Raw genomic sequence first — 14,267 nt, 5'->3', positions numbered from 1 at the left:
CACAACATTGCTACGCACCTTGGCTTGGAAACAGAAATATGCATAAAACTTGTTTTTTTTAAGTCCCATTTTCACAGAACCTTTACGGCTTGAATAAAAACAAGAATTAAGCCTCTTATTATACATAAAATACGATTTTCTATAAAATGATGTAGGGTTTTTTACTTTTTTTTTTGGATTCAGGTGTGGCGGTACTGGCGGTCCTGTACAGGTATTTTGGACATTTCCAGTGGCGTATCAGTGTTTTTATTGTTTTAATCAATCACCAGTTTTTCAAAAACCCGGACAAAAACATGATTTAACGCGTAGGTAACGTTACAAGTCAATTAAGGAATTATTACATAACTTGTCAGGTATTTGTTTACTTGCGAAAAGTGAGGTTATGTCACAGTTGTGTAAACATCAATAAAAAGTCTTGTGTTTATATTGAGTGAAAAATTCACAAGAAAATGGCAAAGTGAGTATTGCCACAGTCTCTGATAACCAGATAACCGACCGTTTACAGGGAAATGATGATAATCCTAGTCTATGACTCTCAGATGCTCCAGAAAGAAGAAGACGACCCTGCGAGCGCAATTTTGTATTTCCACCCAACGTGGGTGTCAGACCAGCAAAAAACGGCTTTGTGTGGCCAGCTAATGGGCACCGTTCATTGCGTTAAAAGTATTTTTTCCGCCCCGAAAATAGTCTCGTTACAGAGCGGCAAATTTTTTATTAAGGAGTATGGGCGGTATCTGATGGTTTGTTGCTTGTCTTTCGCGTAATTTTGTTTAATTTGGTGGTGTGCCAAGGCCGTAGGCACCGATCGCAACATTGCGGATTGGTTACTGGAACATAGGGCCAACACAATGTCTTCACTGATAAGCTTCTTCCACCAGGACATTGAAATCATGTCGAAGTTGTACGACAACAGCGCGAAACTCTCCGCAAAACTGTATCAATTATTCGAGACTTATCTAAAGTACATGTTTCTGGGCGGCAATATTTTTTCCTATACTCCGTCGCTGAAACTACCAAAGGTGGCAAAAATCGATCTTTGGAGCGTTTAATCTAATTGTTTGTCCTCAGAGCGCAAGTAATGTGTTTTTAGAGGCCATACAAATACTACAGTGTTGCCAAGAACTCAATTATGTCATGGGCGGCACGTTGTTGTACCATAACAAGTAATTGTAAATTACGGGGAACTGTTATTTTGATTATTGTATTTTGGTTGTAGGGTCGTAGCAACTCAGCTGAGTTCAGACATAACGAAACGAATTGTATTAACGGATCCGTACCGAATTAAATGCCCGGCAGAGACACCTAGCGTCAATTTTGAGCTACCTCTAGGCGTCCAACTGCTGCAAGTATACATTTCGAGTAAAGAATATTACAAATTGCACGAGGAGGCGACAAGGAGTCGCAGTATTTTCCAGTACCTGAGCAGCAAAAGTATTAAAAAGGTTTGTCATTAATAATTAAATTTAAGGTAGGGGATTTAAGGAAGTTTCCCTTACATGGCTACAGAGGAAGCCCCGTTAGGGACGACAGCTGCTATGGTTTTTGAATGTTTATCTGATCTTAATGAAATTTTAATTTCAATTTCTTAAAACGTCGTGGATTTTTTTACTATTTCAGTTTCGAAATTCTTACTTAAAGGCACTGGCAATTTATCTTATCTGTTTTATGTTTTAATGGAAATTGAAAATATCGTAGCAAGATAATCACTTCGAAAGGAAGAAATCGTGACTTTACCACCTCTCATTGCAGAAGGCTGACAGACCACCTGACAGATATTTGAAAAATTTTCACACAATCCACAAAATCCAAATTGACTACTTTTTCGACTAATTTCTTTTCCAAAATTTATTTGTTTACTATACTACTATTTTTTGTGCTCAAATCGGTTCAGGGATTATCGTTAGAAATAAAAACCAAAAAAAAAATCGGTTTTAGGTTGTTATGTCAGTTTCTGTGACGTCTTTGTTTCTTTACATAACTATTTAATTTAAAGGATAAAACTTAAATGACTTTTGGAATAATTTTTATATTTGGTGGATGCGCCGTGAACAATAATTAAATTTATCACATGCTATCACATTCGTGTTCTAGACATACATTCGTATACATTTTATTTGTTTGTGTTCCCAAATCTATATTGGTAGGTAGAGTTTGTGATGACTTGTTTCTTGACATAACTTATTTAATTAAGCGAAAAAGGCCAAACGAATATTTAGAATAATTACTAAATTTGGTGGATGCGCCGGGAACATTTGGATTTTTAAATTCTTATCATTTTAAAGTGCAATTTAGGTGCAGTTAAGCTTTACATTTTATAACTATGAGAATACACACTTGTCAGTTATCCATACACTATCAGATTTGTGCTTTCTAGTTACAACAGACTTTTTTTGTTTTACAAGTCTATACATACTGTTTTACTGTTTGTCAATGTCTTTTACAATTTGTTTCTTTACATAACTATTTAATTTAAAAAATAAAAGTTAAGTGAGTATTTTGAATAACTATTAAATTTGGTGGATGCGCCGGGAACATTAATTAAGTTTTTAGATTGCTACCATTTTAAAATGTATGAATATGAAAACATACATTGGTTAGCAGTTATCAGTTATTACACAATGTTGCATTCGTACTAGTTGTGAAATAAATGTGTTTTTTAATTACTTCAATACTTGGATTATTATTTCTATTGCATTTTTTTTCATACAGTTTGTTTTGCTACTGTTTTAAATTAGTGAGTCATGATGAAATATTCTGTAACTGGATTTTTTTTAACTCATAAGTTGTAACTTGTTTTCAATTTTCACTTCATTTTTCACTTTTCAATTTAATTAATTTTGATTAAAATTTAAAACTACAAAATTTGGTGTTGTACTTTTTGAAATAAGGAAGATTTTCTGGTTTATTTGCCTAAAAATTAATTTGTGGTTTGTTTTGTTTCAGTAAGTTAATTAATTGTTAACAATTTAATTGTAAATTAATAAAATTTACAAACAATGCTTCTTTGATAACATTATTACAAGGTGTTGAACAATTAGTGTCTAAAAGACTTATTTTATTAATTAAGTTTAATTTAATGTCAAATTTAATGAATAAAAATCGAAGATTGCTCCAACCCTGTTCGACTTTTAATATTAAAGTCATTTTTCACTGACAGAACGAGTTTTTATCAAATAACTCAGAAGCATAGATAATATAATTTCTGAAGTGTTAAAATTTACGTTAGAGTTATATCACTTATAACAGAAAAAATATTTGTTTTTTATTTTAAAGTAATAAAACAAAAAGCTCTAAAGTCTAAAAAGTTTAGAAGTAAATTGTGAGCACCCTGTAGTAATTCACATCAATCAAACTTAATTAATAAATTCAACACGTACCTAATGATAATGTTTAAAACCGATTTGGTTTTAATTTTTTTCTAACAGTAATCGCTGAAACAATTTTATTTTTTTAGGATAAGTACACAAAAATAATAGCATGCTTTTAAAAAATATCATTATGACGTCACATATTTTTGGAATACGTGGGAACACCTGTATATATTAAAAAATATTATCTGGTATGCGTCCTAGAGTATAAATAACGTCTACAAAATATCAAAAGTTCAACTTTAGTAATAACTGAGCTTCAGAAGGCCGAAGCTAGACTGTATGTATGTAACTTTCTTAATATAAATTGGGACCCACATTTTTTCTTTGCATAATTTAGAGGATTTTAGTTTTTTGGTACAAGTATGTGTTCTACTTTTACTAAAATTTGTTTAAATAGATTTTCCAATTTTATAAAAAAACGAGTTTTAGTTGCATGGTGTCAATAAAAAATATTGAGGTTAAAAATAATCTTACGACAATTAATGTCTTTCTTTAAAATGAATAGTTTTAATAACTTAACAGAAATGTTGCACGTTGTATGTTTGAACAAATGTTAGCAATAATAGCAATATATTAGTTGTTTCAAAACTATGTAAACGCCAACGTCGTAATTTACCAAATTGAAAAATATAAATAATTTATAACGACTAATTTTGAGAGAAAATGCGAAGTTGGCGTTTACATAGTTTTGAAACAACAAATACAATATTCTCTTGTATTTGCTGCTTTTTGACGTGAAATAATATCATTGTTTTTTTTTGATACTATGCAACTAGATTTTATAAAATTTTATTATTTTTAAAAAAATTGATCATTTTTTAAACAATAATTTTTTCACACGTTCATATCTTTCAAATTATAAAAAGAAAAATATAGGTACCAATTTAAAATAAGAAAGACAAAATACAAAAATTTTAAAAGCATCGTCTTATAGCATCTTAAAAGCCGTTTTGTTTATTTTTTAATCTTTTGTATTTCGGACCTTAAATAAAAACTACAGCGTCTTTCGTTTTTTTAAATCTCCCTGTATATGCGCAAGTTTTAAGTTTTTAAAAATTTTTTGGTTAACCGTAGATGTATTGTTTATGGACGTTATTGATACATACGTTTTTTATAACGAAACTTTTTTGTAATTTTAATGTTAAAATTTCATTCCTGCTTTATGGGGCTTTTGAGTCTTAAAAAATACCTCATAATCAATCAAATACTTCCTTCAAATCAGCAAAAAAATTTTGGAACAGAAATAAGCGATTTTCTGTTCCATTCTTTGTGATTAATTAAGAGAAAATAATATTTGAATCTTTTTAAGGGAAAACCAGTGGCGTCCAAGGAGCCGGTGATATCCGCCATGAAACGTGACCAATCAATCATTTTCACAGCAGTCCCCGAAGAAGACAGCGAGCCCCAAATCAGCAAAGTCGAGAAACCAATTTCGTCACAAAACCGCCCCAAATTCCTAAACTTGAAACACAAAACAACCGACGAGAAAAAACCTGTGGCACCTAGTACACCCTTCCATGGCCAGACTAGCGTGTGTTCGACCCCAATGACCGATTTGAGTAAAGTTTTACACTCAAAACCGTTGTCGATTTGCATAAACGAGACAATTCCGTGCGAGAAAACGCCGGAAAAAACCTCAATTTTCGCGAAAAATGGCACGGATTTGAACAGTGTTATAGCAAGAGTGCCGTATTTGACGGTAACGAGCAATTTGCACGATTGCAAAAAATTTTCAAGTGTGTTTGACGTCCGGGAAAAGTTGAAAAGTCTCGATAGAGGCATCACGATGAAGTATTACAATTCGGAGTTTCGCGAAAAGTACAAAATTTCGCATGATGTTACACCAGACGAAAGCCGAGTGTTTAAAACTATAACTGATCCAAACTATCCCATTTTTCGCTCCGATGGGACGGTGGTCTCGCATCCGTTTTACCAAGACTACTTGACCAGTCAAATGGAGCTAATCACGAGCGAAATCAAGGAAGAAAAGCCCGATTTGAGTCATCACTCGTTTGACGACTTTGACTCAAACTTGGGTGATTTTGTCCAAAGTGTTAAGAAAATTCCGGACAAAGTGGTTGAAAGTATTGAATTCTCGGCCCTGCCTCGGCCGAGCAAAGAGCACCGGAAATCGCTAACACTTCCGTTAAAATCACTAAGTGTGGACGGTGGAGGGGAGGAGGTTTCACCAATGAGGAGACACTCCTCGAGTGTTCTCCTGACTCCTTTGATGTCGAAATTGAGCTCGTTCGAATCTAGTGGTTTCTGCAGCCGGGACACAACCCCGATTTTTACGCCAACTCAACCAAATTTTCCATTTGCGTTCAAAAGGCCGAAAAAGTTGCTACCGGAGACGGATTCCTTGCGGAAATGTGTTTTGTTTGTTTGTGGACAGCAGGATATGGTCGTGACGCTTTTGTTGCAGGATGAGGCATGTGCTTCGTTGGAACTTTTGACCAAGCTGGTACTGGTTTAATTGAGTGGTAGGTTTTTATGGAAATTGTAATCATCGTTTCAGTGGGAGATTTGTACAGAAAATTTGGGGAAGTTGGAGAAACAGTTGCATCACTGTTTGGAGACGTATCCGGGCGGAGGGGCTCCAGGAGATACCGAGCCTTACAGTTATCTGTATTTGGACTCGGATTGGGACACTATACATCGTGGGGGGCCCTGGGGGAGTGCCGAGTTGGGGGCTCTGACGTATTTTCATCGAGATTTTCAGGAGTCGAGCAGTTTGATCGAGATTTTAATGAGGTAAAATTATCAAAATATTTTCAAGTTATGAAAAAATTTGACTAATTTGTGAGACATTTCTTAGCCAAGAATCGGTGAAAATCAAGTTTATTAAAAACAATCTAGAAAATCCTTTTCGATAACAGTTAATCCGTTTGAGTTATCTCAAGGCACACTTTTGAATAAGGAAGTATTAGAAATCAACTCATTTTAATGAAATCATCGTAGTGTTTAGCCTGAATAAGGTGATTTCAACTTTTCAAAAAAGATTTTTTTTGAGATTTTTTTGTTTTCAAGCAAATAAATTAAAATCAAGTTTTTTTAAACTTAACTGGTGGTTAAATCGTCGTTGAATAAAACGTGTTTAGTAATTTTAAGGGATTTTTTCCCTTTTGATCAAGAAATCGTTGGAAATTAAATGTTTTCCATTCAACTGGAGCATAAATCGTGTTTTTATTCTCCACACTGTCAAAATTTACGGTTTTTCTCTGGTGTAATAGAGTTTTGACTACTGTTTGGCATTTTTCAATACGAAACGTTAGATTATTTTTAATAAATTTAAAGCAATTTTAAGCCTTGTTAAATAATGTCCTCGTTTTCGTGTAAATCTGTTCTTTTACTTCATATCGTGGATGATAAACCTCTGGTTATCACTCGACGTTTAAAAATCCTCTCGGCATTTTACATTTAAACTCGATAAATAAATAACTATTTTTTGACTAATAAGGTGATTCCAGTTTTTGTTAAGCGATTTTTTTTTCATTTTTTAGCAAAGAATTGTTTGAAATCAAGAGATTTTAACTAAACTGGTACTTAAAGCGTTGTTTGCGGCCAGAACAAGACGATTTCAGTCTTTCTAAAGCAATTTTTTTGCGTTTTTAAACAAGGAATCTTGTTGGTCAGATTAAGGCCATATATCCACATTTTTGTAATAAGACTATAATTCAGGAAATTGAAGTTATTTGAAGAAACTATAGTAAGAAAATTATCGTTTTCAGTCAAAATAAGTCGGGTTAAGCCATTCTTTGGCGCACTTTTTAAACGAGGAAATGTTAGAAATCAACTTACTTTATTGAAATTAATACGTAAATAGTCGTTTACGACCAGATTTCTTGAAATTCAAGTGTTCTCAATTAAACTGATGCATAAATCGTGGTTTTTGGCATGAATAAGACTATTGTCAGAAGCGATTTTCTTGTTTTTATGCAATAAAGCTTTGGAATAAACATTCAGCTGGTGTATAAATGTCCTGACAAAGGCGATTTCGATCTTTCTGAGTAATATTTTTTTGCTTTAAGTAATTAATTTTTCCAAATCAAGACTTTTCCACGAGTCCGGTTTTCTGAATCGTCGTTCTTAAGGTTTTATGAGGCATTTCAAAGCAATTTCGCCAAAGTTATGTTATTTAAAGAAAACAGTAAGAAAAAAAATTGAAAAACAAAAAACAATTTCAGCCTTTTTAAAGCGATTTGTTCCCTATTTAAAAATGTTTTCCTTTAAACGGATGCATTTTTTTTTGCTGTGACTAAGACGATTTCGCTTTTCTAAGGCGATTTTTTTATTTGTCGTTGTTCGTAATCAAGTGATTTCAACTAAATTGGTGCTTAAATTATTGTTTGGTTGGACAAAATAAGTCGCTTTGAGCCATTTCAAGGCATTTTTGGCGAACTTTTAAACAAAGAATTGTTAGAACTCAACTTATTTTAACGAAATTAATACATAGAGCGTCGTTTACGACTAGAATTTTTGGAAAACAAGTGCTTTCAACTAAACTGGTGCATAAATAGTATTTTTTAGCCTGAATAAGGCGATTTCAAATTTTCAAAGGCGATTTTGTCGTTTTTAGACAATGTAATCGTTTGAAATACGAGTAAAGTGTTTTCAACTAAACCGGTTCTTAAATCATCTTTGAATAAGATTTATTCTTTGTAAGCAAGGAATCGATCGAAATTAAATTTTTTCCTAATTATAAGGCTACATCAGCATTTCTAAAAACAAGTTTTTTGCTTTTTTAATTAAGGAACTGGTGCTTAAATCGTCATTTTCTGACAAAATAAGGCAATTTTATTATTTCCTGAAGCAATTTTTTCGTTTTTAAGCAAGGAATCTTTGAAATCGATGATTTTTTACGAATCTAGTCTCGGAAATAAATGGTCGTTTTTGACCAATTTAAGATTTTATAGGCCATTTCAAAGCGATTTGGCGTTTTCTTGCCAGAAATCGACGGAAGTCAAGTTATTTAAAGAAACTAGTAAGAAAATCGTCGTTTTCGGTCAATATAAGTCTATTTGAGTTTTTCAATATATTTTTGATAGACTTTTAAACGAGAAAACTTACGACCAGAATCTTTGAAGTGAAGTATTCGCACTTAAATTGATGCATAAATCGTAGTTTTTGGCTTGAATAAGGCGATGTCAACTTTCTAAATTTTTCCATTTTTAAGGAAGTAATCGTTTGAAATAAAGTGTTTTCAACTAAACTGGTGCTTAAACCGTTGTTGAATAAGACGATCACAGTATTTCTGATGCGATTTCTTCGCTTTTAAGCAATAAATCGTTCCAAATCAAGAAAATTCAACAAATCTGGTTTCCCAAATCGTCATTTTTGACCGCGTTAAGACTTTATGTGCCATTTCAAAACAATTTGAAGTTTTCTTAGCCCATAATCGGCGAAAGTCAAGTTATTTATAGAAACTTACAATAAGAAAAAAAAAACAAAAAGACGATTTCAGTCTTTCTAAAATGTTTTTTAAGGAAGGAATTATTCGAAATAAGGTGATTTTAACCAATTAGATTCTGACACCGTTTTTTTGACCTTTTTCAACCACAATAAGGCAATTTCACACTTTTTAAAGTAATTTTTTTCATTTTTAAAGAAGGAATTATTCGAAATCAAGTGATTTTAACTAAAGTGGTGCTTAAATCGTCGTTAAATAAGACGATTTCAACCTTTCTAAAGCGTTTTTTTGGTGTTAAACAAAGAATATTTATAAATTAATATTTGAAGACACTAGTTAGAAAATCGCCATTTTCGCCAAAATAAGGTAATTTCAGACATTGCAAAGCATTTGTGGCCGGCTTTTAAGCAAGGAAGTGATCAAAATTAACTTACTTTAACCGAATTAATGAAGCTCGTCAGAGGGAAAATATTAATAATTCGTGTAAGCAGGCTAAGTTATTTGAAATACACAGTTATTATTGTCAATTTTTGACCCAGTTGTCAAAATGTGCACGCTAAAAATGCTCAAAGTTATGAACCTCCTCGCCAGTTCAATCTTTTTCCTGTGCACAGTGGGCAACGTAATAATCACAACTTACTACCTCGAAATCAAATTAACCCGAATCGACCAAATCAACTGGGGCTTCCAGATAATTTTCCTAATGCCGTTCCTGCCGTACGTGTTCGGTGTGGTTTTCGAGACCCGCGAACTGCTGTGCCCCTTTTTAATCGTCGCGATTTACTCCGGAGTTGTCCATCTCGTCCTCAGCATTACAGTTTTCTTCATAGACGACCTTCATTACAACCCGCTCGAGCTTGTAATGGCGCTCGGTTTTTCGGCCCTAATGTCGTTTATTTGTGCTGTTTTGAACATTTTGCTCTTTAGACGGTTCACCGAAGTCGCGCAGAAAAAAATCGAGGAATCGTCTGATTTCACAATCGACAGTTACTCAATTCGGCGATTTGGTAACAACAGAAAAGTGGTTGTTTTTATTAATTTTTTGTTGCAGATGTTGTGACGGCGTAATTTACGGCTATCAGTGTGGCAAGTCTGAGGTGTTTTACCACCAGGCTGCCAACCCCAATGCAGGGTTGCCAACACCGGCGGACCCCATGAGCAACGTTCCACTGAAAGCAAGGCGGCGGCTGGAACGCGACCACTCAATTATTTTATTGTAAGACAGTATTGCCAACATTCCATTAGTGTATCGTGCCAAAAATGTGTATCCATGTAATTCAATGTGATATTTTAGTATTATTTAAGGGAGTTTGAGTCGGAATAAATTGTTTTCCATATTTATTTAACTGAATAAGTTTTTCAATTTCTGTTTGTCTTCCAAATCTTTCTTCTTCATTTGCTCTTCCAAAGCTGCCGTCTCTTTTTTCACCGTGGTGGTGAGGGAAGGATCGAGTTCTATCACTTTTTTGAAATCGTCGAAAGCCTCTCGAGTGTTCCAAGCACCCACGTGGGCTTTGGCCCTCCGATAGTACGCCTTCACATTATCTGTAAAAAAATTAGTTCGGGAACAAGTTAAACAAAACACGTTTTTGGCGTTTTTGATAACTTTTGGGCCCTCGAAATGTTTGTAGTAGTAAAAATGAACTGAAAACTAAGATAAGTCGGTCAAAGTAAAGTTTGTGTATATGTGTTACAATAGGGGCATTTCACGCGAAGCGGACGATAAAAATTTCACATCTTGAAATTCGGTCATATTCGGGATAATTGTTCTAGAAAGCATGATTGTAAATACATAATGATTTTTGTATGACACTTATTTGTGAAGATATTGACTTCTAAAAATTTGACAAAATATGAGACACAGAGTTTTTGGAAGCTTTTATTTAAAAAACTAATGCTTACCAAAATATTTAAAATAGTGCTTTATATAGAAAATTGTCTGTTCTTTTTTATTCTGAAATCAGATTTGGATTTTGAAATTTTTGTCGTGTAGAAAACCGAAAGTGAAGTTTTAAATCCGAATTTTAGTAACTTGGACCATTTTTTAAAATTCATTTTTATTTCAAAAAATAGCTTATAATATCTAGATTTTATACTATAAGTCACAAAATGGGATATCTATATCTTTAGGAGATACAGTTTACGCAAGAAATTACGCTCTTTTGAGTACATTAAGTACTATATCTCCTAAACGAATAGAAATCCCATTTTGCGACTTATAGTGTGAACTCTATTTACTTTAAGCTATTTTTTAAAATAAAAATAATTTAAAAAAATGGTCCAAGTTACTAAAATTCGGATTTGAAATTTCACTTCCGGCTTTCAATACGAATAAAATTTCAAATTTGATTTTAGAGTTAAAAAGAACACTGAATTTTGTGTATAAAGCACCATTTTAAATTTTTTGTTATATATTGTTTAATTAGAATAATAGTTTACAAAAACGTTATGCTTAATATTTGGTCAATTTTTAGAAGTCAATAACTTTTCTTAATAAGTCGCGCACAAAAAAATCATTACGTATTTACATTCACACCTTTCAATAGAACAATTGTAACTGAATTTCAGGTTGTCGCATTTTTTTGAGTTGTCCGGTTCACGTGAAAGGCCCCATTATACATTTATTGAGGAATTTTTTGCAAAAAAAATTGAATTTGTAACTTTAGGCTGAAGGAAGATATCGTGAGTTTAAAAGTAAAAATCATTAACTAACATTTTCATGTTTTTGAAATTTATTTACGAAATAATAATAAGTATTAGTTGTAAAAAAAATAAATAATTCAAGAAGTTATTTCTACATGAATATTAAAAGAATAACTGCTACTTACCAATAAGTGAACGAAATGATAAAAAATCGCAGTATAAAATCAAGAAACGCTCGTGTGCACTTAATGAAGTTTACCTATTAAATATTTTTTTAACTTTAAATAATAACTTAAGATAATAATTTTAATTTTACAATATTTTAGAAGTATTTTTTTAATATCTGTTTTGTCTTTTCATAGTCGCCTTCATTTGCGTTAGGTTCGGGACAAATTTCATGTGATATTTTGTTTGCGTTGGTAGAAAGACATACCAAAGATGCATTTTTTTTGGGACAAGTCCTTTGTAGCATATTTTTATTTAGTCCTTTTTCGTTCATTTTACCTCGGCCTTTTACACCGATGTTTTTGTATGATGGTCATATTGATGCAAAATAATTCCTGAAGAGATTTTTTTTATAAATTTAGATGATTTTTTTCAACAACTGTACAATATTTCCCTCTTCATCTTTATTTTAGTTTTTAATTGGTTGGACAGAAAGTTCTCTCAAATTATTAAAATCGCCGAATCGCATTTATTTCTATTTCTTTTAATTTAAAAGTTTTAAAAATGTATCATCCTAAAACAGATCAATTTTTTCTTAAGTTTAATAACAGAGTCCATAGAATTTAATATTTTCTAAAATAAACAACTTTTGTCCTTTAACAATAAAATGTAGGTGATGCTAGTTAATGACTTTAACTCAGATGGTAATTAACTAATTAATGAATTCTTAAGTTTGGGAACTTTGCTTTTTTTCATCACATTGTTTTTGTAAGCTTACTACCAAAAAGAAAACAAATGAAGACATAGGTATCCCCATTTAACTTACTTTTACTGGTGGTGTTAGAAGGTATATCATACATCATCCTTTTACTTAAAATGCACTTAATGATTTTTACTTCTATACCTACACGATATGAGGATGTAAACACAAAATTTGCCCAATTTTAGTTATTAATTTTTTTTCCAAAAACAGTCTTCATAATGAAGACAATTAAACATTAAAAAATAACCTTCAGATTAGAACTCACCTGGATCACTTTTAATAGCAGTAGTGCAGTGCTCAATCACGGTATAATAATCCCCCTGATTTAGCTTACACTGAGCGTAATTCAGTAAGATTGGAACTTTCATTTTATCCAACTCGTTCCATTCTACATCGTGAGGTTTTTCTCTAAAAAAATCAAGTTTTTATGGCCACTGGCCAATAATGACCATAAAATTAGTAATTTACTTAATCATGAGTTGTTCAATAATCCCTATAGCTTTGGCGTAATAATCTGACGCTTCCTCGTAATTTTTTTTCTTAAATTCTGCATTTCCTTGCTCTTTTAATTCAGGTACTTTTTTCAGTTTTTCCTCTTCGTCCATTTGCCACGATTCTTTTTCGTAATCTTCTGGTTGTTCAACTTTGACTAATTCTAATTAAGGAAAACTTAAAACAATTTACAAATAAGATTTGAGATAACAAACCAATTGTAAATTCCAAATCTGAGGGATCTTTTAAAAAAGTATTCAAGTCATCGTAACCCACCCCTTCAGTCTGAATCGTCATAGCGCAACAGTGACTTTTCCTTGCCTCTCTCGGCAAAGCAACGTCTCTTAAAGTCTTCGAAACGAATGGATATTGCATGACTAGCTAAAAATTTCATCGTCAATTATTACATTATTCAAGTGCGCCGACTTTTCTAGAACTAACGTAGTTAGACAAATAACAAGGTGTAAAAAACTACATTTTTTTGTCGGATATTCTTTAATTAAGAACATAAAATAACTCCAGAACAACACATTTAACCAGAAATTTCTTGTAATTAGTATTTGGAGCAACAAAAAAATTCGAAAATATTACTATTTTAATTTTCAGCATTTAAAAAAACACTTGTAAGCGTCCGCAAGATAGACTTGTTAGGTCAAGTCAGGTCAGGTCACGTCAGGTAAAAAGCTATGAACCTGTGGTTAAGAAAATATGATATGATATGAACATGAGTTAGTTTACTGGATTATTTTAAGTGATATTAAAGTAGGTACACAAGTTATAGAAGAAGAAATAGATTAAGAGAAGAAGAAATAGATACAAAAGAGTATAATTTTCGTATTTTCGTGAAAAGTTTGAAGACACGAGCCACGTAGCTGCGAGTGAAGGAACAAAACTACGCTATATCTTTACAGCCGATTTCAGAAAAATAAAATTACGACACCGCTGTAACGAATCTCACCTCTTTCTTGACTTTAAACTCAGCGACTTCATTCAAAGCCATTTTCTGCACAACCGCCTCCCATACCTCCAGTTTGAATTTTTTGCCTAAAACCAGCTCAAATGGTTTCCCCGAACCCATTTTCCTAGAGTCGTCCAAAAGGGTCTTTTCCTTGTCACATAGACGTGTTTGGAAGTGGAAATGGACCTGGAAAAGCGACTTTAGGCAAAATTGGAGCCCCACGTCCTAGAAACCTTTGTTCCATCTTTGAAAGAGACAGGTTTTGTTCCCGCATAGAGAGTGCGTTTCTCGATTAGAGGATTGTCTGTGGTTTCTTGCGGCATACTTATTTTTTATTCTTGCCAAAATTGGACCCGGAAATTAATAAAACTATTTTGATAACAAGTTATTGACGTTTGTTGACTTGTCTCGAACATAACCTCCCAACAACGAAAAATTGAGCGAATTATACATAAAAAACCAATT

General features: G+C 32.6%; 2 protein-coding genes across 6 annotated transcripts; one reads left to right on the top strand and one right to left on the bottom strand.

Annotated features, from left to right (window-relative positions):
- Nucleotides 1–173: 173 nt before the first annotated feature.
- HPS4 (Hermansky-Pudlak Syndrome 4) lies at nt 174–10,127 on the top strand. Of its 5 annotated transcripts, none has more exons than XM_015984971.2 (9): nt 174–457; nt 506–740; nt 792–1,019; nt 1,069–1,163; nt 1,217–1,442; nt 4,681–5,835; nt 5,890–6,125; nt 9,709–9,788; nt 9,833–9,991. In XM_015984971.2, the coding sequence occupies exons 1-9, from the start codon at nt 450–452 to the stop codon at nt 9,847–9,849; spliced, it is 2,280 nt and encodes a 759-aa protein (XP_015840457.1). In that variant the 5' UTR covers nt 174–449; the 3' UTR covers nt 9,850–9,991. The 5 variants fall into 5 exon arrangements, with proteins under 5 accessions (XP_015840457.1, XP_008200222.1, XP_008200220.1 ...); XM_064358127.1 differs by lacking the exon at nt 9,709–9,788 and having other exon boundaries at nt 178–305; nt 354–457; nt 9,833–10,127; XM_064358131.1 differs by lacking the exon at nt 9,709–9,788 and having other exon boundaries at nt 181–305; nt 376–457; nt 9,833–10,127.
- LOC658248 (uncharacterized protein) lies at nt 10,103–14,265 on the bottom strand. Its single transcript, XM_008201997.3, has 6 exons — nt 14,036–14,265; nt 13,803–13,988; nt 13,060–13,225; nt 12,821–13,007; nt 12,618–12,760; nt 10,103–10,326 (listed from the first exon to the last, which is right to left on the bottom strand). Exons 1-6 carry the CDS (start codon nt 14,123–14,125, stop codon nt 10,124–10,126), a joined length of 975 nt encoding a protein of 324 aa, XP_008200219.1. The 5' UTR covers nt 14,126–14,265; the 3' UTR covers nt 10,103–10,123.
- Between the last annotated feature and the right edge of the window lie 2 nt (nt 14,266–14,267).

This window comes from Tribolium castaneum, chromosome 1 (genome assembly GCF_031307605.1).
Source record: "Tribolium castaneum strain GA2 chromosome 1, icTriCast1.1, whole genome shotgun sequence".
In the NCBI taxonomy this organism is placed as follows: Eukaryota; Metazoa; Arthropoda; class Insecta; order Coleoptera; family Tenebrionidae; genus Tribolium; species Tribolium castaneum.
The sequence above is the reverse complement of the archived record's forward strand: the minus strand, read 5'-3'. Positions and strand labels throughout refer to the sequence as shown.